This window comes from Rhea pennata, chromosome 22 (genome assembly GCF_028389875.1).
Source record: "Rhea pennata isolate bPtePen1 chromosome 22, bPtePen1.pri, whole genome shotgun sequence".
Classification (NCBI taxonomy): Eukaryota; Metazoa; Chordata; class Aves; order Rheiformes; family Rheidae; genus Rhea; species Rhea pennata.
The window spans coordinates 8,639,132-8,663,304 of NC_084684.1; the positions used below are offsets into that span (position 1 = coordinate 8,639,132).

General features: G+C 75.8%; 3 protein-coding genes across 4 annotated transcripts; 1 reads left to right on the forward strand and 2 right to left on the reverse strand.

The window, feature by feature from the left end:
- Positions 1-1,306: 1,306 nt before the first annotated feature.
- ESPN (espin) lies at positions 1,307-11,646 on the forward strand. Of its 2 annotated transcripts, XM_062593089.1 has the most exons (15): positions 1,307-1,600; positions 3,468-3,661; positions 4,890-5,076; positions 5,144-5,326; positions 5,412-5,543; positions 5,623-5,842; positions 5,930-6,174; positions 6,705-6,866; positions 6,934-7,111; positions 8,185-8,211; positions 8,653-8,798; positions 9,249-9,530; positions 11,179-11,258; positions 11,338-11,349; positions 11,431-11,646. In XM_062593089.1, the coding sequence occupies exons 1-15, from the start codon at positions 1,307-1,309 to the stop codon at positions 11,576-11,578; spliced, it is 2,490 nt and encodes an 829-aa protein (XP_062449073.1). In that variant the 3' UTR covers positions 11,579-11,646. The 2 variants fall into 2 exon arrangements, with proteins under 2 accessions (XP_062449073.1, XP_062449074.1); XM_062593090.1 differs by lacking the exon at positions 8,185-8,211.
- A 1,296-nt stretch (positions 11,647-12,942) lies between these two features.
- Positions 12,943-15,404, reverse strand: TNFRSF25 (TNF receptor superfamily member 25). Its single transcript, XM_062593733.1, has 8 exons — positions 15,375-15,404; positions 14,413-14,593; positions 14,145-14,276; positions 13,899-14,051; positions 13,750-13,831; positions 13,618-13,673; positions 13,415-13,541; positions 12,943-13,294 (listed from the first exon to the last, which is right to left on the reverse strand). Exons 1-8 carry the CDS (start codon positions 15,402-15,404, stop codon positions 12,943-12,945), a joined length of 1,113 nt encoding a protein of 370 aa, XP_062449717.1.
- Positions 15,405-16,193: 789 nt separating this feature from the next.
- Positions 16,194-23,555, reverse strand: PLEKHG5 (pleckstrin homology and RhoGEF domain containing G5). The gene is made up of 21 exons (XM_062593734.1): positions 23,529-23,555; positions 21,625-21,707; positions 20,644-20,767; positions 20,474-20,570; positions 20,332-20,392; positions 20,141-20,232; positions 19,932-20,068; positions 19,732-19,823; positions 19,374-19,538; positions 19,077-19,250; positions 18,739-18,834; positions 18,584-18,634; positions 18,309-18,458; positions 17,873-17,983; positions 17,661-17,753; positions 17,448-17,585; positions 17,249-17,368; positions 17,041-17,173; positions 16,855-16,970; positions 16,415-16,705; positions 16,194-16,241 (listed from the first exon to the last, which is right to left on the reverse strand). The coding sequence occupies exons 1-21, from the start codon at positions 23,551-23,553 to the stop codon at positions 16,194-16,196; spliced, it is 2,397 nt and encodes a 798-aa protein (XP_062449718.1). The 5' UTR covers positions 23,554-23,555.
- Between the last annotated feature and the right edge of the window lie 618 nt (positions 23,556-24,173).

The following is a 24,173-nucleotide window of genomic DNA, read 5'->3' on the forward strand; positions in this document are numbered from 1 at the left end:
TATGGGCCGGGCCGGGCCGGGCCGGGCCGGGGGCGGGTTCCGGGCCGGGCCGGGCCGGCAGTCGGCTCGGGCCCGCCCCGGCCGCCGCTGTCCGCGGTGCTGAAGCCGCCGCCGCGGCGCTGTCCGCGGTGCCGGCGGCGCCGGGCCCCGCGGCCGCCGGGGGCAGCAGCCCGCGTCCCCGCCGCGGCGCGGCCCGGGGCGGTGCTCGCCGGGGCCGGGAGCGCGGGCGGCGCCAGGGCAGCGGGGCCCGGCGCTCGCCCCGCTCCGGCTGCACCGGGCTGCCTTTTCCCTGATGCACCAGCCCCCCGCCCGGGCATTTCTGCACCGGGCCGCTCGTTCCCAGCGGAAGGAGGGAACCTCCCCACAGCCTGCCAGGGCTGCCCCAGGCCGCGGGGGGCTGCTCGGGCACCGGCCGGCCCGGCTCTGCCCCGCGGCAGCTCCAGCGCGCCCGCGGCACGCCAAGCAGACACGGCCGCTGAGAGCAGAGAGCCGCCCGGGGCGCTCGCCTCGGGCTCCCGCGGTCCGTGAGGTCGAGGAGCAGCGGCGGCAGCTCCCCCGGGGTGCGGCTCGCAGCTCCCGCGGAGCCCGCGCTGGGCGCACGGGCCGGCCGAGCCCCCTCTGCGGAGCCCGGGCCCTGCCGCTCGGCGCGGCCGCCCCCCTGCAGCCCGGCTCTCTGCGTGCTCTGCCCCCCCGCAGCCTCGGCCGTCGCCTCCGCGTCTCGGGAGCGGTCACAGCCCGCAGGACTCAGGACGGGAGGCAGCGCTCAGCCCCGTCCTCTGGCCGTTAGATGCTGCCGAGCAGTTGGTTCGTCTCTCTCGGCGGCTTTTAGCGTACCTCTCCGTCCGTCCGCGCACTAGATCCCTCCCCGGCCCGGCCCGGCCCGGCCCCGGCGCCGCCAGCCCGGCCGGGCACTCCGAGGCCGCCCGGAGGCTGCGAGGGACCTGGGGAAGCTCCCCAGGGTCGCTGGGCCGGCGGCCGCGAACAGCCCCCGGCGGAGCCCTCCGGGCCCTCCGCGCCCGAGGCCGCTGCGGCCGTGCCCGGGGGCTGGCGCGGTGCCCTCGCCCTGCCGCGCCGCGCCGGGCCGGGCCGGGCTAGGTGGCGCTGCGGCCCCGCGGGCCGGCCCGGGGCGCGGGGCTCCCGCCCGCCCCGTCGGCGGCCCGGCCCCGCCGGCGGCCCGGCCCCGGGGAGGAGGAGCCGCCGCGCCCCGGCCGCGCCGCGCAGTGCCAAGCGGCGGCCGGGCGGCCCGGCGCGGCCGCTGCCGCTGCCGCTGCCGCCGCCGCCGCGGGCCGGGCCGGGCCGGGCCGCGATGGCGCTGGAGCGGGCGCTGCTGGCGGCGCGGCAGGGCGACGTGGAGGCGCTGCGGGCGCTGCGGGCGGCGGGGCTGCTGCGGCCGGGGCTGCGGGACGCGCTCGGCGCCTCGCCCGCGCACCACGCCGCCCGCGCCGGCCGCCTCGCCTGCCTGCGCTACCTGGCCGCCGAGGCGGCGCTCCGCGGCGACGCGCGGGCGCGCAACGGGGCCACGCCGGCCCACGACGCCGCCGCCACCGGCAACCTCGTCTGTCTCCAGTGGCTGCTCACGCAGGGGGGCTGCGGCGTGCAGGTGCGACCGCGGCCGGGGCGCGGGGGGGGCGAGCGCGACCCGCGGCCACGGGCGCTGCGCCCTCAGCGGCTGCTCTTCCCCCGCCCGGCTCGGGGGGGGCCGTCCCCCGACGGCCCCCCCGGGAGGATCGGAGCCCTCGTCCCCCGACGGAACCCCCCCAGGGTGGCACGGAGCCCCCGTCCCCCGACGGACCCCCCCCAGGGTGGCACGGAGCCCCTCGCCCCCCCGACGGTCCCCCCGAGGAGGCATGGAGCCCCCCGTCCCCCGACGTCCCCCCCGGGAGGATCAGAGCCCTCGTCCCCCGACGACCCCCCCCCCAGGTTGGCACGGAGCCCCCCGCCCTCCCGAAGGCCCCCCCCGGGGCGGTGTGGAGCTCTCCCGTCCCCCGATGGCCCCCCCGGGAGGTGCGGAGTCCCCATCCCCTGACCGCCCTCCCAGGAGGATCAGAGCCCCCATCCCCCGATGCCCCCCCTCCCCTGGCAGTGCAGAGTGCCTATCCCCCGACAGCCCCCCCCCGGGGAGGTGCAGAGCCCCTCAGCCCCCCCCCCGGGGAGGTGCGGAGCCCCCCCGTCCCCACTGACACGGAGCCCCCCTGTCCCCTCCAGCTCCACCTGGGGTGGCATGGAGCCCCGCTGCACCCAGCCGCCCGCGAGAAGGGGGTCAGGGCCCCGGGAAGCAGCTCATGGCGCAGCTGGGCTGGCAGGGCCTCCCGGCGCTCCCAGCGCCCCCGCCCCTTCATCACGGCGGGGGGAAAACCGGCCCGGTTACCAGCCCAGCCCCCCAGTCTGCTGCGCAGCGCAGGCGGCTGAGCGGGTCGCCGCACGCCCCCGGGCCTCCCCGGGTACCTGCCTGGCCCGGGCGGAGCAGGTCCCTCCTGCTTCCCGACCCTAGGCAGAAACCTGAACCAAGAGCGAAGCGGCAGCGAAGGTCCCCGAAGCACCGGCGCTTCCCCCCCACCCTGTCTGCCCGGAGCAGCAGATTAGGGCGTGCTCCGAGAGCGCGGTGGGAGGCAGAGGGTGGAGCAGACCCCGAAAGCGGCGCCTGCCCCGCGGCCGAGCCGCTCCGGACACGGAGTCTGGCCAAGGGCAGCGGTTTCTTTCTGCCCAGGCTCCGGGTTTGCACCGGGCTCACGTGAAGTGCGGTTGGCTGCGGACAGGCCGTGGGGGGAATGTCGCGCTCGGGCCGGCCTCTAAGCTGCCGCCCGGAGCCGCGGCGAAGGCCGTCGCGCCCTTGGGCTGCCCGCGGCCGCACCGGGCAAGCGGCCCACGCGCCGGGGCTCCCGAGCAGAGCGCTGGCGGCAGGCAGTGCCGGGCCACCCCCGCCTCGGCTCCGCGCCTCCACGCGGGCCCGGCCGTCCCCAGGGCGGGCAGCACATGGGCAGAGCGGAGCCGGCCCCGGGGGCCGCGTTGTGCAACGGCCCCGGGCGGATAAGCCGCTTGCCCGGAGCGGTGGGAGCTGGTAGCACGTGACGGGCCGGAGGAGGAGGAGGCGGCGGCGGGGGTTAAGCAGGAAGGCCGGGTTCAGCGCAGCGAGGCACCGGCCTGGCCCCCGGCCAGCACCGCAGGCGGGAGCGAGCGCGGCATGCCGGCGGGGCCACCACGCCGCCCGGCCGGGGGCCCCCGGGGCCGGGCCGCCCGCGCCGCGGCCGAACAACGGCGCTTTGTGCAGGGCCGGCGCCGGGCCGGTGGCCAGGCGCCCCGGGGCCCCGCGGGGGAGCGGGGACCGGCCGGGCTCTCCGCTCCGGCCGGGAGCTGCCAGCACCAGCGCGCAGCTCCTCGCCCCGGTGCCTGCCGCCCCGGCCCTGCCCGCGGCCCCCCGCGCCCACGGCGCCGGGCTGCGCGCCGCAGCCTCTGCCCTCCTCCCGCAGGACACAGACAACTCCGGTGCCACTATCCTCCACCTCGCGGCCCGCTTCGGGCACCACGAAGTGATCGACTGGCTGCTCCGCTTCGGGGGCAGCGACCCCACGGCAGCCACGGACACGGGCGCGCTGCCCGTGCACTACGCTGCGGCCAAAGGAGATTTCCCTTCCTTGCAACTCCTCCTAGCCCACTGCCCCAGGTAGGCGCCGCCGGCCCGCCGCGCGGAGGGCCCCGAGGGGCGCGCGGCGGGCGCCGGCAGAGACACCGCTGCCCGCCCGGCGCGGCGCCCGGCAGGATTTGCTCCCGGCGCTCTTGCCGGGGGTGATAACACAGCCGCCTTTGTGTGCCCCGGCGTTACGTAAGCGGATTAGGCTGCCCGCGGCGAGGCCGCCTGCCCCTCGCTGCGCCCCCGCGGCAGCCGGGACCCGGCGGCAGCGGGCTCCTCTTGCTCGCCGGCAGGCTGCAGGCGCAGCCCCGCACGCGGCGCGCTCGGTGCCGGCGCTGGCACGCCGAGCCGCGTGCTCCCGCGGGGGCTGCTCGCACTGCCGCCGCCCGGCTCCCCGGGCCGGGAAAGCCCTGAATTATTCACCGCCCGCGGCCGCCCCACTGCGGCTCCCGGCAGGCTCCGTTACAGCCCTGAAACCCAACGCCCGGGCGCTGCGGGACACCGGTGCCGGGGCGGCCGGGCGCGGGGTCCGGCGTGCCTCGGCCCTGGTGCGGCGTGCCTGAGGGGGCCGGCACACGGCCGCCTTGCCACCGGGATGGGATGGGATGGGACAGGATGGGACGGGATGGGATGGGAGGGAGGAGACCCACGGGAGCAGTGCTGCTGCGCCGCGCTGGCCACGGCCCTTCTCACGGTTACAGGGATCAATTATTAAGGAGCCGCGATCTCGGCGATAACGGAGCGGAGTATTTATTGCTCTTCCTTTTTTAAATATTCAACAGGTCTTTCTGGCGCGCTTAATAAGCCAGTTCCCTGCGAGGCCGGAGGGGGCCAGCGGCCACTGGCTGTGGGGCTGCAGGGCGGCGGGGACGGAGGGCCGCGGGGACACACGGACGCGGGGCCACAGGGATGCCGGCGCTGGCCGCACCACCCGGGCGGGGGCTCCCTGCCCCCGGGCCGGGGGCCGCCCTGCCGCGCCGGTCCGGCTGCCCCCCGGCAGCTCTGCAGCGCAGCCGGCTGCAGCAGCCCCATGGCTGCCGGGTGCCTAAGCGGCTTATGTAAAAATACTGCTAAATTGCAGTGTCCCGAAACAGCCAAAGGAATGGGATTAGCCTAAGCACGCTTATTAACCTAACGAGCTGCCGCGGGAGCCGCTGCCCCTGTGAGGGCGGCTGAGGCAGAGGGGCCGGGCAGGCCGCGGCACCGCTGCGCCCGGCGCGGGCGGCCGCCGGCGGGTGACCCGCGCCGCGCTCCCTTGCAGCACGCTCTGTGCCCAGACCAAGACCGGTGCCACCCCTCTGTACCTCGCCTGCCAGGAGGGCCACCTGGAGATCATCCAGTACCTGGTGCAGGACTGCGGCGCCGACCCACACGTGCGCGCCGCCGACGGCATGACGCCGCTGCACGCCGCCGCCCAGATGGGCCACAACACCGTCATCGTGTGGCTGGTGAGCGCGGCGGCGGCGGCGGGCGGGCGGGCGGGCGACGCGGTGCTCAGCCGCCGCTGCCGCCCAGATGAGCTTCACCACGGCGAGCCTCGCGGAGCGGGACGACGCCGGCGCCACGGCCATGCACTTCGCCGCCAGCCGCGGGCACGCCAAGGTGCTGAGCTGGCTGCTGCTGCACGGCGGCGAGATCAGCGCCGACGCCTGGGGCGGCACGCCGCTGCACGACGCCGCCGAGAACGGCGAGCTGGAGGTGGGCGCGGGGCGCGCGGGGTGCAGCGCCCGGGGTGCAGCGCCCGGGGCCGCCAAGCACCCAGCCACGCGCCCGCCTCCCCCAGTGCTGCCAGATCCTCGTGGTTAACGGTGCCGACCTGGGCGTCCGCGACCACGACGGCTACACGGCGGCCGACCTCGCCGCCTGCAACGGCCACGGCCACTGCGCCGACTACCTGCGCACCGTGGAGAGCATGGTAGGGGGGCGGCAGGGGCGGCGGCGGGGCGGCCCCGGCCCCGGCCCCGGCTCAGCCGCCCGCGCCGCCCCGCCTGCAGAGCCTGGAGCACCGCGTGCTGTCGCGGGACCCCTCCGGCGAGGCGGAGTGCCGGCAGCCCGACTCGGGCATGTCGTCACCCCACACCACGGCCTCGGCGCCCCAGGCGCGCTTCCGGCTTGGCTCGCCCGCCAGCACCCTCTCCAACTACGACTCCTGCGACTCCAGCCGCTCCAGCACCGGCGAGAAGCGGGGCGGCCCGCCGGCGGCCGCCGCAGCCCGTGAGTGCGCCGGGGTGCTGGGAGGCCAGGGGTCCGGGGCGCCAGGGTGCCGGGGTGCCGGGGCGTGCTGACCCGCTGCACCCACAGGCAGCCCTGCCGCGGCGCTCGCCGACATGCAGGCCTACATGGACATGCTGGACCCCGAGCCGCGGGCGCGGGGCGGCCAGGCGCCCACCGGTGACGGCCCCCCGCCACCCCCCGGCTTCCCGCCGCCGCCGCCGCCGGCCCCCGGCTACCCAGCACCGGCACCGCCCGCCCCGCGCACCGCCGACATCTACGTGCGGGCCAAGAACAACCTGCGGCACGTGGAGAGCCAGGCGCAGCGCCGGCAGGTGGGTGCCCGGGCAGCGCCCGGCCCCGGCCACGTGCCGGCGCTTCCCGCCGCAGCCGGGCCGGGCGAGTGGGGAGGCGGCGGCTGTAACCCGAGCGCCCGGCTCCGGTGTCACCCCGCGCCGCGGGTGTCGGGTGGCGCCGGCGCCGGTGCCGCCAGCAGCGGAGAGGGCTCAGCCGGGTGCCGCGCAGGTAAGAGGGGTCCCGCCGGGGGCCGGTGCTCCCACCCGGCTGCCCGCAGGAGGCTGCCGGCCGGCACAGCGCGGCACGGCACGCCACGGCACGCCGTTGCATGGCGCTGGCCGAGGGGGCGCACGGGCCGCGCGGGGGCTGCAGGCGCCGGGGTGAGCCGAGGCCGCGTGCCACGGGGCTTACGGCATTAAGAGCGGCCCCGCAGCGGGGCTCGCCCCGGGGATAAGCTGCCGGCTAATCTGCCAGGCCGGGGTCCGGCCCCGCGGTTCGCCGGCGCTGCGGGGGTCGCGCCGCGGCGGGCGGCGGCAGGCGGGCGCCGCTGAGCCGCTGCCCGCCGCAGCCGGCGTCGCGCGAGAGCAGCCCCGAGGGCCTGCGCCGGGCCGACTCCACCAGGAAGTCGAGGAACTTCGGGAAGCAGCCCAGCACCGGCGACTACTACCGGCACCTGGGGCCCGGCGCCGCCGAGCAGCCGGGGCCCCGCGGCATGGCGCACAGCGAGGAGGTGAGCGCCGGCGGCCGGCCCGCGCCCGCCCGCCGCGCCGGCCCGCCTGACGCCGGCTCTCCCGCAGGCGCCGCTCCTCGCCGCCGACACCATGCACAACGGCGGCCCGGCGGAGAGCAAGGCTGGCACGGAGCCGCCGCCGCCGCCGCCGCCGCTGCCCGCCGCCGCCTGCCCGCCACCGCCGCCGCCGCCACCGCCGGCCGAGGGCCCCGCCGGCCCCCGCCGCTCCTCCTCCTCCGCGGGAAGTAAGTCCCGGCGTCCTGGGCGGGCGCTCGCCGCGGCGAGAGGGGAGAGCAGCGCCGCGCTCCCGTGTCCCTCGGGGCCGCTGCCGCGGGGCCGGGTGCTGCCTGCAAGCACGAGCAGAGCAGCGCGCCCGGGGCAGAGCCCGGGGCAGCGTGCGTGAGCTGGTGTGCAAAGAGCGGCGCGCCCAGGGCAGCGTGCACAAGGCTGGCACACGTGGGGCAGTGTGCGCGGCGCAGCGTGCACAGGGCACATGCACGGGGCACACACGCAGTGTGGTATGCACAGAGCAGCGTGCACAGGACAGCGTGCATGGGGCACACACAGGGCAGCGTGCATGGGACGCATGCACAGAACAGTGCACAGGGCACAAGCGCACACACACACAGAGCAGCATGCACAGGGCAGTGTGCACAGGGGGACACAGAGGGCACAGGCACTTGGCAGTGTGCACGGCACACACAGAGCATCGTGCAGAGGACACACACACAGGGCAGCATGCACAGGGCAGCGTGCATAGGATGCGTGCACAGGGCACACACAAACACACACACACACAGAGCAGCATGCACAGGGCAGTGTGCACAGGGGAACACAGAGCATCATGCAGAGGACACACAAGCAGGGCAGCGTGCACGGGGCAGTGTGCCTAGGGGACACACACAGGGCACAGGCACTTGGCAGCGCACGCGGGGCAGCGTGCACAGGGCACATGTGCAGGGCAGCGTGCACAGGGCACACGCACAGGGCACAGGCACTTGGCAGTGTGCACAGGACAGTGTACATAGGGCACACGCACAGGGCAGTGTGCACAGGGCAGCGTGCATACATACACCAGGCTGCCGGGCGCGGGCAGCCGCCGCGGCTCGCGGGCCGCCGCGCCGGGTCTCCTCGCTCCGCTCTCGGCTCCTCACGGCCCTCTCTGTCCTTCTCTCCATCGGTCTGTGCGCGGGGGCCGCCGCGCCGGGCCGCCCCCACTTGCTCTCACTGCTGGCTGCTTCTCTTCTCTCTTGCCTTGCGGTGGCCAAATCCTTCCTCTGCTTCCCGCGCCGCGCTGCGCCTCTGCTTCTCCCTCTAGAAGGAAAAGCTTTGAGGCAAATGAAGAGTAAGTACCGCGGCGGGCAGCGCGAGCGCCGGCGGCGGCGGCGGCCCGCGCGCGGCCCCGGGCGCCGCCGCGCACAGAGGGTCTTTGTTCGGGCTCATCCGGCCGATTTAGCGCGCCACGTGAGCGCCGCCGGGCTCCCCCCGCCGCCGGCCGCCCGGCGCCGCCTTTATTAGCGCAGGACCCCGGGCACTGCGGGTCTCAGCCGCGCGGAGCGGCGCTGCCTCCTCCCCGCCGGCGCGGCACGCCGCGCTGCACCGCGCCAGCCGGCTTTGGGGCGCGCTGAGCCGGCCGGCAGCGCCATGGGCCGCTAGGCTCCCGCGCATGGCCGGCACGCACGGTGGGCACGCGGCGTGGCACGGCACGGCGCGCTGCCCCGGCGGGCGGGTGGCACTGCGGCCAGGCCGGCCCCGGCCCCCCTGACCGCCCCGGTGCCGCCGGCAGGTACCAAGTCGTTCAACATGATGTCCCCCACCGGCGACAACTCGGAGCTGCTGGCTGAGATCAAGGCTGGCAAGAGCCTCAAGCCGACGCCGCAGAGCAGAGGCTTCACCACCGTCTTCTCCGGCAGTGGCCAGGCGGGGCCCAACGTAGGTGACGGCGGGGTGGCGCGGGGCTGCGGGAGCTGGGGGCCGGCGCGCAGTGGGCGCCTGGCCGGCATCGCCCCAAGCGGCGCGGGAGAGCGGAGCGCTGTGCTCCACGCCACGAGCTCTGCCGGCGTGGGGGTTGGCTGCTGCGGACGTCCCGCTGCCGGCTGTGCCGTGCCGTGCCGTGGGGCGCCGTGCCAGGCTGTGCCATTCTGCACCGTGCCATGCTGCACCGAGTTGTGCTGCGCCATGCTGCGCTGTGCCATGCCACGCTGCACTGCGCCGTGGTGCTCCATGCCGTGCCATTCTGCGCTCCGGCACGGTGTGCCGTGCCACGCTGCACCGTGCCATGCCGTGCTGCACCGCGCTGTGCCATGCTCCATGGCACTGTGCCGGGGGTGCCCAGGGTGCCAGCAGCTGCCGGCGCGGCACCGACCCTGCCTCCCCCCGCAGGCCGAGTCGCCGGCATCCTCCCCGTCACCGGCGCGGACGCCCACCCCGCCGGCCACCCCCGAGGCGGCAGTGGCAGCGGTGCCGCGGGCGGGCGGCTCGCCGGAGCCCGTGGTGAACGGCAGCTCGCCGGTGCCGGCGGCGGGGGCCGGGGGCCCTCCGGACGCGGAGGCGCTGGTGCCGAGCCACGACGAGCAGGGCCGGCCCATCCCCGAGTGGAAGCGGCAGGTGATGGTGCGCAAGCTGCAGCTGAAGATGCAGGAGGAAGAGGAGCAGAGGCGCAAGGTAGGGAAGGGGCCGGGGGCGCCGGGGGCGGTGCGCGCACCACGGGCACGGGCACGGGCACAGCCGGGTGGCAGCCCGCCGCCGGCCCCAGCCCCGGCCCACCGGCCCGGCCGAGGAGCGCCGCGCGCAGCCGCCGCCGCCGCAGGACGCTCGGCGGGGGACGGCCCCGGCGCGGGGCTGCCCCGGCGCGCGGCCCGCGCCGCCTCGCCGCGCTGCATGCCGCGCCGCGCGCGTCCCCACCGCCGCCGCCGCTGCCGCCGCCGCGGGAAGCCTCTTGCATGCTCGGCCAGTGGTGCAAGCCGTGCACGGAGCCGCCGCCGCTGCCGCCGCCGCCGCCGCCACCCGGGCCGAGCCGCCGCGCGGCGCACCGAGGGCTCGCCCGCGCCGGCCCGCGCCGCCGCTCAGCCGCTCTTTCGCCCTTTTTCCCGCCCTAGCTGGAGCCCGGGAGCGTCTCGCCCGCGGCGCGGCGGCGCCGCGCGCCCGGGCGCGGGGGCGTGCCGGGACCCTTCGGGCAGCTCATGACGGAGGAGGACATTCTCCGCATTGAGAGGCAAATCGAAAACCTGCAGGTGATGCGCAAGGTGCAGGCGGTGGAGCCGCAGCTGGAGCAGCTGGAGGAGGAGCTGCGGCAGCTGCTGCCGCTCTCCGCCGCCCGCGCCCAGGAGCGCTTCAGCCTCAACCCCCGGCGCCTGCAGGGCCGCGCCGACGACCTGCCCGCCTGGTGCAGCAAGACCTCGGCGCTGCTCGGCAGCATGGCCGTGCTGCTGGCCGCGCTGGGCGGCGAGGAGGGCGCCGCCGCCGCCGTGCCGGAGGGCCCCGGCGCCCGCCCCGGCGCCCGGCGCCGGCTCCCGCCCTGCGGCGTCTCCGTGCGGAGCCTGCGTGCCAGCTACGAGGTGCCGGCGGGGCCCCCGGCAGCCGCCCCTGCGGAGGAGCCCGCGCACGGCCTCCCGCCCGGCCCGCGCCGCCCCAGCGGGCTCGCCGCGGCGCGCCGCGGGGTGCGGGCGCTGGCGCTGGCGGCCGGCGGGCTGCTGGCGCGCCGGCGGGGCCGGGGCCGTGCCGCGCCGCTCTACTGGCCGCAGCAGTTCCTGCCGCGCGTGGGCGGCCGCCCGCCGCCCTACGACAGCCTCTCGCTGGAGCTCTTCATGCTGGGCTACTTCCAGCTGCTGGAGATGGAGCTGAGCGCCGAGGAACGGCGCTTCCGGCACCGGCTCTGCTGCGAGATGTTCGAGCGCCTGGGCCGGCACCCCTGGGAGCGCGTCCGCCGCTTCCACCGCGCCGCCCTGCAGCGCGTGGAGGCCGGCCGCCGCGGCTGGCGCGACCCCTTCGACGACCTGGCGCGCCGCTTCTTCGGCGACGCGCCGGCGCCCGGCGCCCACGAGCCGCGGGGCCGGGCCGGCGGGGCCCGGGCGGGCGGCAGCTGAGCGCCGCGGGCGGCGGCGGACGCGGCGGCGGCTTGCACGGCGGCGGCGGCGGCAGCAGCTTGCACGGCAGCGGTGGTGGCAGCGGCAGGGCTCGCAGCACGCCGCCGGCCGCCCGGGCGCGCGCAGCGCCGGACCCTCGGCCTCCGTGGCCGCAGCGCGGGCGCCGGCGCCCCACGGGGCCGGCACAGCCGGGGCAGCGGGCCGTGACGCCGGCGTGTGCCTTGCAGGAGCAGGAGGAGGAGGCGCGCCTGGCCAGCATGCCGGCCTGGAGGAGGGACATCCTGCGCAGGAAGCTGGAGGAGGAGAGGTGAGTGGGGCCGGGCGCCGGCGCGGCACCGCCGCCGCCGCCGCCCGCGCTCACGGCCTCTCTCGCCTTCCTTCCGCAGGGAGCAGAAACGGTGAGTGCCGCCGGGCCCCGCGGCGGGCGGGCGGGCGGGCGCCGGGCGCCGGCGTCACCGCTGCCTCCCGTTGCCGAGCAGGAAGGAGCAGGAGAAGCTGCGGCGCGAGGAGGAGGAGAAGGAGAAGGAGCAGTCGGAGAAGCTAAGGACTCTTGGGTACGATGAGAGCAAGCTGGCGCCCTGGCAGCGGCAAATCATCCTGAAGAAAGGGGACATAGCCAAGCACTAGCCGCGCCGCGCTCCGCCCGTGCCGTGCCGTGCCGCGCCGCGCCGTGCCACGGGGCCCGGCCCCGCGCAGCCTCCTCCCGCGGCCGGCGGCGCCCCGGCGCTCCCGCGCAGCCGCCCCGGCCGCGCCACCAGCTCCGCGCGCCCGTAGCTCCCGTCCCGCCGTCGCCCCTCGTCCCCCGGCCCGCTGCCAGCTGTGCACGGCGCGCCGGCACCGCACGTGCCCACGGCCCCCGTGCCCAGCACCAGTCCCTCGCACGCCGTGCCGGCACCGCGCGTGCCCACGGCCCCCGTGCCCAGCACCGGTCCCTCGCACGCCGCGCCGGCACCGCGCGTGCCCACGGCCCCCGTGCCCAGCACCGGTCCCTCGCACGCCGCCCCGGTACCACGCATGCCCACGGCCCCCGTGCCCAGCACTGGTCCTGCCCACGCCGCCCCGGCACTGCGCGTGCCCATGGCCCCCGTGCCCAGCACCAGTCCCACGCACACCACTCAGCACCACCTGCACCGATGGCCCCATGCCCAGCACCAGGCCCATGCGTACTGCACTGGCAACACGTGCACCAGCAGCCTCCATGCACGGCACGAGGCCCATGCACGCTGCTGGTGCCCCCTGTGCACGCTGCTGGTGCCCCTCCCCGTGCACACTGCTGGTGCTGTGCACACTGCTGGTGCCCCCGTGCACGTTGCTGGTGCCATGCACACTGCTGGCGCTGTGCACGCCGCTGGTGCCCCCGTGCACACCGCTGGTGGCACGCCGCTGGCGCCGCGGCCGCGCGGTCCGGCTCGCCGTGCAGCAGCCGTGGCGCGCTCGCCTCCGCCGCATCCCGCCCCGTCCCGTCCCCGGAGCCACTAGAGGGAGATTTCCGGCTCGCGCCCGCCCTAGAGCGCCTGCGTCCTCTGCGAATAAAGCAATGCACCCCCGCAGCGCCCGCACCTTCCTGCGGCCCCGCGGCCGCCGCGCCCGGGAGCCGCGCCGGGAAGAAGGGCCGGGCGCCGGCGGGTGCAGAAAAGGCCGCTTTATTTCCGTGGGGGCCGCCCGGCGCGCACCCCGGGCGGCCGCGAGAACTATCCCGTGGGCCCGGCGCCGCGGGCATGGGGGGACATAAATAGGGGGGAGGCGCGGGCCGGCACCCGGCGGGCAGGAGCGCTGCGTCCCGCCGCCGCCGGCCGGGCCCGCGGGCAGTAACTGACATAACATGTCTACACGGCGTAAGTAACTGTACTTAGGGGTGGGCGCCCTGCGGCGCCGGGCCGTGCGGCGCGCACCCTGCACCGTGCGCTGCGCGCCGTGCACCATGCACCCTGCACCCTGCGCCGTGCAGCGTGCAGCACGTGCCGCGCAGCCCGGCGCGGCCGCGGCGCGGCTCAGGTGCAGTCCTGCAGGCGCAGCCGCAGCGCCTCGGCGCAGCCCGCCAGCTCCATGCGCTCCAGGGCGGTGAAGACGGGGTCGAGCGAGGCGCTGCTCTGCTGGCACCAGCGCTTCAGCATCTCGTATTGCTGGTCGCGGACGTGGGCGAACTCCACCTCCACCACGTCGATCTCGGTGTCGCGCAGCCCCAGCACCCGCACGAACTCCTTCCAGCGCCGCAGCGGCACGGCGTCGATGACGGCGTAGAGCCGGCTGCCCTGCAGCGGGGTGGCGGCGGGCGCCGGGCGGGCGTCGCGCTCCGGCGCGCAGCGGCGCAGCAGGGCCTGCGACTCGGGGCGGCCGCGGGCGCTGCCGGGGCTGTGCCGCGCGGCCCCGGGCGTGGGGAGCGGCGGCGCCGAGCAGTGCCCCTCCTGGCAGCCCCCCGCGGCGGCAGCCGGGCCGGGCGCAGGCGCGGGGCCGGGGAGGCACGGGGTGGCCGGCGGCGGGCTGCAGGCGCCGGCGTCCTGCTGCAGGCGCAGCCGCTTGTGGTAGATGGCGAGCGCGCCCAGGAAGAGGGGCCCGCTGAGCGCCAGCAGGATGTACTCCAGCCCCGAGCCTGCAAGAGAGGAGCCAGGCGTCCCAGGGGGCCGGGAGCGCCGCCGCGCCGCCGCCGCGCACCCCTCCCCGCGCACCTCGGCGCCCGCCGCACGCCCGCTGGCACTCCTCGCCGCACGTCTCCGCCAGGTGCCTGCGGGAGAGAGGCGGCCGTGAGCGTCGGCCCGCGCCGCAGGGCGCCCGGCCCCGGCACGGCCCCGGCCCCTTACGTGCGGCACGGCCGGCACTCGCCGCCCTCGGCGTAGAAGTCGGGCTTGCAGCTCCCGCACAGCGCGTCCTGCGTCGCCGAGCCTGGGGGAGGGCAGGGTCAGGGTGCGGCGCGGCGCGGCACGGCGCGGCGCAGGGCACCGGCACTCACAGGGCCGCTGCACGAGCCGCCCGGCGCAGGGCCGGCACTGCCGGCAGGCGAAGTCGCTGCAGCGCTCGTCGACGCAGTCGCGGAAGCGGCCGGGCTCGCAGCTGCAGACGACGTTGCTGGTGGCCGAGCAGTTGCTCAGGACGCTCTGGAAAGCTGCCGGAGGCGGGCGGTGAGCGGGGGCCGCGGCACGGCGTGGTGCAGCATGGCGCGGTGCAGCACGGCGCTGCACGCCGCGGCGCTGCTCACCGTGCCGGTCGCACTCGTAGCAGGCCTGGCACTCCGGGGCGGTGTTGGGCCACGCGTGGAAGGTGCCGGCGGGACAGGGCTCGCAGACGCTGTCGTTGCCGGCGCGGGTGCAGGGCGAGCGCAGGAAGGTCCCTGTGCGAACGCGCGGGCCGTGACGGCTGCACGCCCCGCGCCACGACGCGGCCGCCCCACCGCTGCCGGCAGCAGCTCCTGCTGTGTCCGGTGGCACAGTGCGGCACAGCGCGGCACGGCACGGTGCGGCTCTCACCTGCGGGGCACTCGGCGCAGCAGCGGCCAGCCGTCTCGCTCCAGCGCGTGCCCGTGGCACAGGCGGCCCAGGCGGCGTGCCGCCGCGGGCGAGGGGGCTGCGGCGACGGCGACGGCGCGGCTGGGCCCCGCGGCCACCCCGGCGCGCCGCCCGCCGCCAGCCACAGCGCCGCCAGCAGCACCTGGGGCGGAGAGAGCGGGCTGGAGGCGCCGTCGGCCCCGGCAAGGCCAGGAATGCCCCGCGGCAGCCCCGGCGCCGCGCGTCCCCACGGCTTCACGTCAGCAGCGCCCGCCCGCGCCGCGCTGCCGCGGGGGCCGCCGCTGCCGCCGCTGCGCTTCCCGTAAGCAGCCGCTCGCCGCCTCCCCAGGCACCGGCCTGGGAGGGAGGAAGAGGAGGGAGGCGCCGGGCGCAGGAGGGTTAACGCCGCTGGCGCTGGCTTTCCCCGGCTTGTCACCGCGCGCCGCCGCAGCCGAGGCGGTTTCCTCCCTTAGAGGAAACGGGGCCGGGCTCGCGCTCCCTCCGATGCTATCGCGCTTCATACGTGCGTCCCAAACTAGGTCACCCGCGCCCCCGCCTGCACCCTGGCACGGTGCGGTGTGGCACGGCACAGTGCGGCACGCCGGCTCCCCTGCCGCAGCTGCCACTGTTTCCAGCGGCTCGGTGACCTGCTGTGATCGGGCCGCAAGCGGCACGCGGCCCCCGAGCGCGTGCCAGGGCCAAACACCCGAGCCGAGACGGCGGCACGGCCACGGCAGCGTGCCACCGAGCCAGTGCCCGGCACTGCCAGAGCCCGGAGCCACCAGTCGTGCCAGAGCACGGGCAGGCGCCGGCACCGTCCCGCAGCAGCACAAGCCGGCGCTTCCCGCGCCAAGCGGCGCCGGGCTTCCCGTGCCCGGAGCTGCAGTGCCGGGCGCGGAGGGGCCGCGGGGACGGAGGCCGCGCGCCGGCGGTGCCGCACTCACCCAAGCTGCTGCGGCGTCCGCGCGCTTCATCCTTGTGCCCGGCACGGCTGGTGCATGCCGGGGCGCCGAGCCGCGCGGCACGGCAGCGCCGGCTCAGCGCCCCGGCCCGCTGCCCCGCCGATGCATCGTGCCGCCGCCGCCCAGCACCCGCCGCGTGGCGAATGCGCCCCGGCCCGCCCCGCCGCCGCTTTTACACCCGGCCGCCGCCGCAGGAAATGCTTTTTTGGAAGTGAGCCGCGGCGCGCCAAACCACGCGGCGGCGGCGGACGCGGCCAAGGAGAGCCGACACGGTGAGCGTGCGCTCCGCTGCCTTTAATGCTCGTCCCGCCACCACGGCCGCCGAGGCGAGGCCGGATCCCCGCGGCCCCACGCCGCCCCCCGCCACCGCCGCCCTCGCCGCTCCGGTCCCCTCTTCCTGCGCCGGGACGAGCCGCAGGAGCTCCTCGGGGCCTCGCGGCGCCGTCACACCTCCCTGCGGGCAGAGGCGGGGGGCGCTCAGCCGTGCGGTGCAGCACGGCGCGGTGCAGCACGGCGCGCCGCAGCGGCACTTACGAGGCCGTCAGCGTGGAGTTGAGCAGCAGGGTGGTGCGGATGCGGTAGAGCTGCGCCAGCGTCAGCTTGCGGTGCCGGGCCGCCGGCGGGTCCGAGAGGCCGTGCTGCGCGGCGGGCGGCGCGGTGCCGTCGGCGCGGCCGGGCTCCCCCGCGGCGCGGGCCGAGCCGGCGCCACCGCCTCCAGGTGCGTCGGGCTCCGAGAGCTCGGAGCTGGAGGCGCTGGGGCGGCGCGGGGCCGGCGCGGGCGGCAGGTGGCCCAGGCTGCGGCTATGGCGCGGCGGCGCGGCGCGGCGGGCGGCGGGCGCCGGCGGCAGGCTGGCCTCCGAGCGGGAGCGCGGGCGGCAGGCGCTGGCGGGCGTGCGGTGCACGGGCGCGCGGCGCCGCAGCCGGGGCGCCAGCTCCCGCAGCGCGGCGGGCGACAGCGTGCCGTAGGCGCTGTCCAGCGAGGCCGAGCGGGCGGCGGGCGGCTGCGGTGCCGCGGCAGCCGCCGGCTCCGCGCCGCCCCCGGGCACCTCCGCCGTGGGGGTACTGCCGCTGGAGACGCCGGTGCTGAGCGAGGTCTCGTCCGACTGCGAGCCGAGCGGCGCCTCCTCCATCTCCGGCGAGGAGAATTCGTCGCTGCCGTCCACCGCCGCGGCCTCCGCCGAGGGGCTGCTCCACTCCTCATCCTCCTCCTCGTCGTCCTCCTCGTTGCCCTCGTCATCCTCCTCCTCGCCCGCCGGCCGCTGCAGGCGCTGGCGCCGCTGCTGCTCCTGCAGCCGCAGCCGCTGCAGCAGGCTCTGGCAGCGGGGAGGTGTCAGGGGCCGCACACCGGTGCACACCATGCCGTGCCGTGCTGGCGCATGCTGAGCCATGCCACACCGGTGCACACCGTACCGTGCCACGCTGGTGCATGCCGGTGCACGCCGTGCCGTGCCGCGTTGCTCACCTGCGCGTTGTGCAGCGCCTCGAGCCAGGCGTGGCGCAGCGCCGGCGCGCTGGCCTGGAAGGCGTAGGCAGCCACGGCGCTCCGCAGCTCGTTCAGGTAGATGAGCAGGAAGGAGCCTGGGGGCAGGGAGCAGTGAGCGCCGCGGCACCGGGCGCCCCAGCCCTCCCGCCGTGCAGCACCGCTCACCGGGGTCCCTGAGCTCCCGGCACACGATCCTGTCCACCAGCAAGGGCTGCCGGACCACGCGGGCGCGCTCGGCCCTCTTGCCGGGCTTGGTGACGAGGAGGACGTCGGTGAAGAGGAAGCAGTGGACGTCCAGCTGGGGCGAGAGGCGGGCGGTGGGTGCCACGCCGCAGGTGCTGCGCCATGCCGTGCACGCCGCACCGCAGCTCACCTTGCCGTCCTTGCCGTCCCGCATCCGCAGGCCGCCCTCCAGCAGGAGCTGCCGCGGGGCGCCGGGGCGGGCGCCGGGCACGGGCGCCGTCAGGTCCAGCTGCAGGAACTCCTCCAGGAGCTGCGCAGAGGCATTGGCACGGCACGGCACGGCACGGCACGGCGCGGCACGGCGCGCCCGCTCCGCCAGCGCCGCCCACCTTGTGCACCTCGTCCGTGCCGCTCTCCACCACCTCGTAGGGGCCGAGGCGGGCCAGGACGGCGGCCAGGCGCTGCCGCTCCTGCCGCCGCCGCATGCGCGCGTTCACGCGGCCGATGAACCGCTCCACGGCGGCGATCTGCGGCGGCCGCGCCGGGCGTCAGGTCCCGGCCACGCCGGCACCGCTGCCACGCCGCCGCCACCCGGCGCTCACCATGGCCCCCACGGCCTCCCGGCCGCGCGCCTCCTCCGTCTTCTTCAGCACGGACTTGAGCAGCAGCGGGTACTTGGTGAGGCGCTGGTGCGGCTTCACCAGCATGTCGCCGAGCTTCAGGCGCCCGCACTGCTCGTGGCCCTCGGCCCACTGCGGCAGCGGCGTCAGTGCCGGCGCCGCGCCGCCCGGCCCGGCCCCCGCCCGCCCCTTACCGCCACGTAGACGCGGAAGGGCTCGCTGTCCCGCAGCAGCACCCGCATGTACTCCATGCAGCCCTCCTCCTCCAGGCAGTACCGCTCGTAGGGCCGGAACAGCGAGCCGAACTGCGGGGCCGCGCCGTGAGCGCCGTGCTGCACTGCGCCACGCCGTGCCGCACCGTGCTATGCTGCACCGTGCCATGCCGTGCCACACCGTGCTGCACCGTGCTATGCTGCGCCACGCCATGCCGTGCCATGCCATGCTGCACTGCACCGTGCCGCACTGCACCACGCCATGCTGTGCCATGCCACGCCATGCTGCGCCATGCTGCGCTGCACTGCAGCATGCTGCACCGCACTGCACCATGCCATGCTGCACCATGCCATGCCGTGCCATGCCATGCTGCATCACACCGTGCCGCGCTGCGCCGCCCGCCCGCCCCGTGCTCACCGCCCGGAAGCCCTCGAGCAGGTCGACGGGGTCCAGCGGCGCCCGGGTGCGACGTGCCTTCTGCAGCACCGGGGCCATGACGCCGCTCCACAGCCTGCGGTGCAGCCGCACGATCTCCCCGACGTTGCCGAAGAGGCGCGTGGTGTCCACCTGCGAGGCGAGCGCGGAGCCGCTGCCCAGCCTGCGCCCACGGGAAGGGGCCCGGCATGCGCCAGGAGTGCCGGCACACCGGGAGTGCTGGCACACTGGGAGCGCTGGCACGCGGGGCCACTCACCTCGCACAGCAGCCCCGAGTCCTGCAGGTTCAGCAGGCAGCAGAGGAAGAGCTGCGGGGGAGAGTGCGGCACGGCGCATCGCGGCATGGCACGGCACAGCGCAGGCAGCTCCCAGGGCCCCACGCCGCCGGCACAGCCCGGCGCCCGGCACTCACGTCTGTGATCACTTGGAGCTGGCGGATGTAGGTGGCCTCGGTGTGCAGAAGCTCCCAGATGGCTTCCTGCTGGTGGCACTGCCGCCGCGTCAGCGCCTGCCGCCGCCGGGCAGAGGCTCAGCACTGTGCCGTGCCATGTGCCACGTTGCACTGTGCCACACCAGCCACGTCACACCATGCCACACCATGCCACACCGCATTGCACAGCACTGCACCACACCGCACCGTGCCATGCTATGCCATGCTGCACTGCACCATGCCACATTGTGCCACGTGGCACCACGCCATGCTATGCCACACTGCACCGCACCACGCCGCGCAGGGGACCTGTGCCTCACCTCGGCACCGTCGACGATGTCCTGCCAGCTGCGCTCCAGCGCCGGGGCGGCTTCGTCGCCCTCCTCCTCCTCCCAGGAGTCGCGGTCGAAGCGGAGCCGCCGCGGCAGCTGGGGCAGCCCCATGCTGCTGTAGCCATGCAGCTTGCTCTCCAGCTGCTCCACCGCGTCACCGTCCTGCGCGGCGAGAGGCACGGCTGGCCGAGGGCCCGGCCGCGGCTCGCTCTGCCAGCCGGCCTGGAGGGAGCACCACGCCGTGCTGCGCTGCGCTGCCGGCCGCCCCTGCCCGCCGGCACCTACCCGCCCCGGGGGCCCGGCGCCGGTACTGAAGAAGCCGCTGAAGCGGCTGGCCGCACGGTTCTTCCAGGTGCCGCTGCCGCCGCCGGGCAGGGAGCCGCTGCCGCGCGGTGGGGGCTCGGTGTCGCCCGGGAGCTCCGTCCCCGTCCCACGCCGCCTGCCCGTGGCCTGCCGGCGAGAGTACGCGGGGCGCTGCAGCAGCCAGGGCCCTGCCGCTCCGCCCCGGGGCTCGGCGTCCAGCTCGGCACCCGGCACGGTGCACGTGCATCCCCGGGCGCCGCCGAGGCGGCAAATCTGCTTCCCGCTCGCAGACGAGCTAACCGTGGCCCGACCGCCCTGCCCGTGTGCCGCGGCCGCTCACCGGGACGTCGGCCGGGGCGCACGGCACGGGCAGGCTGGCCGAGCGGCACTCCGTCGCCGGTGGGTCCACATGGGGCTCTGCGGCAGGCTGGGCTGCAGCGGCGGTGCAGTGCGGTGAGCGGCGGCATGGCACAGTGTGGCGTGGCACGGCACCATGCACGGCACCGCGCACGGCCCGCAGCGCCCGCGGCACGCCCGCACCTGCGACGCGCAGGCGCCGTCCCCCGAAGCGGTACGCCTCGAAGCGCAGCGAGAGCGGCGTGCCCGAGTGCTCCAGGAAGACGTCGAGCCGGCCCGGCCGCAGCCCCCGCCGCTCCAGGACGGGCTGCAGCACCTCCCTGCCGAGGCAGCGGCGCCGCTGCAGCCCCCGCGCCGCCGTGGCCCCCGCGCCCCCGCTGCCGCCCGCTCACCCCAGCGTCTTCCTCCGGGCTGCCGGCACCACCTCCGTCTCGGCGCGGGTGCCCAGCTCGAACGTCACGGTGAAGCACTCCTGGCCAGGGTCCTGCGGGCAGAGCGGCGTCCGCGGCGGCTCGGGGCTGCGGCGGCCCCGGCGCAGCACGGCACGGCACGGCACGGCACGGCACGGTGCGGCGGCCCTTACGTCCGTGTGCCTCCGGCGGGCCTTCTTCTTGGGCAGCCTCGGCGCAAGGCTCCTCTCAGCACTGCGGGCAGCAGCAGGCACGGGTCAGCCCACGTGCCGGCTACCGGCTGCGCTGTGCCGTGCCACGCCGTGCCGCGCTCACCCCATGCCATCGGCGAGCGCTGCCTCGTCCTCGTCCTCGCCGGGGCCGGTGCGCGGCGGGCAGGAGCGGGTGGAGGTGTTGCGGGCCAGCGCGGGGCCTGCGGAGGGGAGCGGGGCTGGGTGGCGCGGGGGCCTGGCGGGCACCCGGCACCCGGCACTGGCGGCACTCACCTGGCGGCAGCTCGGAGCGGACGAGGCCATCGAAGCGCATGGCAGCGGCGGCGGTGGGAGTGGTGCGGGGCTCGCGCGGGGGGCTGCCGCCGGTCGGCTGCTGGTGCTCGGCCCGGTGGTGTACCTGCGGGGAGGCGCGCTGCAGCCCCCGGCGCCGTGCCACGCTCCCCGCACCGGCTGGGCCGCCGGGGCTCGCCGTCGGCACACGGTGCACCGGGAGCGAGAGCGCGAGCCTCCAGCCTCCCTCGCTTCCCGCCTGCCGGCGCGAAGCGATGCTCTGCGCCGCTCCTGCCCCTCGGTGCAACACAGGGCATGCCGCAGCGCGGTGCAACACAGGGCATGCCGCAGCACCGGCACTCAGCAGCCGGGTTAATCTCCTGCGCGCGCCGAGGCCAAGGAGCCACCGAGTCACACAGAAGCGGAGCGACTCGCCCCAGCCCCCCGGTCGCTCGCCCCGACTGCCAAAGAGCGGGCGAGGAAAAGCCCCGGAAGGGCTGCAGCTGGGCGGCTGCCGAGAACGGCGCCGCGGTGGCCTCGAAAGCCAGCGCGGAGCCGCCGCACCGCGCAGCTCACCCGCCCGCGAGGAGAGCTCGCAGCGCCGCTGCCGAGCTGCCAGGACCGAACAGCCCTCCCTCCTGCTCCCGCAGGAATTTCCCCGGCGGCTCCGTGCCGGGCAGCAGCCGCCCCCGCGGCGCTTCCCTGCGGACTCACCGGGCAGCAGCGGCGGGGAGCGGCCCGGAGCCCGTCCCGCACCGGGCCGGCAGCTCCGCAGCCAGAGATAAGGGGCTCTAAATCCCCTCGGGCTTTACGCCAGCGATCAGGGGGATTAGGAGAGGCGCCGCGGGGCGCTTCCAATGGCAGGGCACCGCGTAGCTCCCAGGCCCTCGCAGCCTGCCGCCGCCCGGCGGTCCCGGCTGCGCCGACGGCCCCGCGCAGGAGGAGACGCGGCCGCGCTCGCCGCGGAGGCCGGCGGGCACCTACCGTCGCGGCCCGGCCGCTGTCGGGGCCATCGCGGTCCTGGCGGCGCAGGCCCGTCTCCTCCGCCGGCGGCAGCGGCGCCTCGTCTGCACGGAGAGAGGCGGAAGCCGCCGGCAGAGCCGGCTGGCGGCACAGCCCCGGCGGGCGGCTGCGGTTGGGCCACCCCGCACCCTTACTGCGGCCCAAAGGGACGCCAGGGCGCCGCATCCCCCCGGAAAGGGCCGGCCGTGCCCGCCAAATCCCCCCCGGGAACGGCCGGCGGCGCTGCATCGCCCGCTACATCCCCCCGGGAAGAGCCCGCCGCGCCCGCCGCATCCCCCGGGAACGGCCACGGCTCAGCCCCCGGATCCGGCGCCCGCGGTGGGGCCCCCGGGCAGGACGGCCGCGCCGGGAACGCGCCCGGCGGCCCACGAGCCGCTTTAAGCTCTAATGGTTAAATCTGCCTTCGGCACAAATCCTATTGCGCAGGCTTTCGTTACGCGCCATCTTGAATGGTTTAAAAATAACCGGGCCGCGGTCCGTCCGTCTGTCCGTCCGTCCGTCCACCCCGCGAGGGCGCCGCGCCGGCCCCGACCTACCGCCGCCGCTCCAGGAGAAGCGCTCCGGCGCGGGGGGCTCCCGCGGCGGCGGGGCGGCGGGCAGAGCCCCCAGCTCGTAGGCGCCGCGCTTCCTCCAGGGCAGGAACATGGTGCGGCGCCGCGCGGCCCCGCGGCCGGCTCCAGCGGCCCGGCTCGGCCCGCTGCCGGCCCGGCCCGCTCCCGGGGGCGCACGGGGCCGTTCTCGCGCCGCCCACGGCCCCGCGCTCCCCGCCGGCTATGCGAGAAATCCGGCCGCGGAGACAAGGCGCGTTTGTGAGGGAAACCGCCCCCGCGGGGCCGAGCGGGCCGCGGGGTCCGGGCGCCGCAGCCTCGGCCCTCGGGAGCCGCCGCGCGCCCCGGGGAGGAGCAGCGCGGCGAAGGCCGCAGCCTCCCGGCGGCCCGCGCGAGGGGCGCTCGGACGGGCTCCGCGGGGCGCGGGGAGCAGCGCGCGGCGGGAGCAGGACGGCGGCCCGGGGAGCCCTTCCCGGCTCGCTCCCGCGGGGCCGGGGCCACGCGGCGGCGGAGCGGCCGCCCGGGACGCCGCGCGGCTCCGCTCCCGGCCGGGCCTTCGCGGGCCCCTTCCCCCCTCGCCGCGCACATGGCCCCACGTTTCTTTTAGCCACCGTTCAGGCTTCCTCGCCAGCCAAGTCTTCCCTGTGCTGCCAGACCTAGCCATATGGGGCGAATTAAGGCTGGATTAAGGTAAAAGCCTTAACTCCTTAAAAGGCAGCAGCACAGCACAGAGCCTTTTTTCCCTCCAGGTCAGTCAGTCCATTTAGTTTGCTCATTTACAGGTACCCGTTTCTAAAGCGTTCCCTCTTTTTTTATACATTACTCGCATCCACTTCGGTAGCCAGCCTAAGAATCCGATATTTAGCGGAATACGGCATTCTGCCGCCTCACCCCGATGCAAGCCTAAACGTAGCCGGGGAGCTTCCAAGCAAACTATCTGGAAAAGGCAACTCAAGCATCAGCGGAGTCACAGGATCCACTGCCGCAGGCCTCGGAGCACTACGGAGCTGGGAAGAGACGTGCTGCCGCCCTCCGCCCGGGAGCCGGCCCGCGCGGACGCGGGGCTCCGAGCCCCGAGCGACAACGGCACGCTGTGCCACACCACGGCCGCGTGAAAACCCCGCGCTTTGGGGCACAGAGCCACTCGACATTAATTACAATTCCAGAAAGTGCAGATAAAACTGAGGTGACCTTTCACAGCAGAAGATGCATCAAAAGCCCACCTGTCCAGAGCTGCCTATCCAGAGATGTTTTTCCCGAATAGATTCCTAAACATTTGCCAGATAGGTTCTCAGCTTGGCTGAGAAGCTTACTCACCTCTCCGTGACTCCCACAAGCTCATCTTCACTCGGGAACGAGTCATTGCCCCAACCAAGAGCTATACATTTTTTTCATTTTGCCTTAAAAAAAAAAAAAAAAAACAAAAAAAACAAAAAAAAAAAACCAAACCTCAGTACCCTCCTCTGCAGTCTGTCACAATCCAGCATACACCAGTCCAGAGTCACATGAGACCACACTATGGCTCTGAGCACTACGTGGGTAATAAGTTCTTCCCCTCTTCCTCAATATTTAGCCTCTAGCAGTACCACAATCTATCTAAAAATAGCTGGACGGTATAGTCAAGCTAGAGCCAGAACAAAAGCTCTTCCCAAACTTAGAATAAGTGCACTAGAGTGTAAACAACAAAAATAGGATTCACAGAACTGGAACAAGCCAGAAGCATAGGGAAAAAAAGAAAGAAAAGAAACCAATAGCCTGCATGCTGCGTGAGGTGACGTGCCTTCCCTTTCAGGGGTTCCCAGAGGCGCGCACACCCTCTTCACTTCAACATTTGGGTACAAATCGGAATTACAGCACGCCCTCTGGTTGCAGCTGCTAGGCTAAGAGCCATTTTCTCGAGGCATCTTGTGGACGGGTTCTGCCACCGACAGCGCCTGCTGCCAGGCGCGCCTGCGCCCAGCG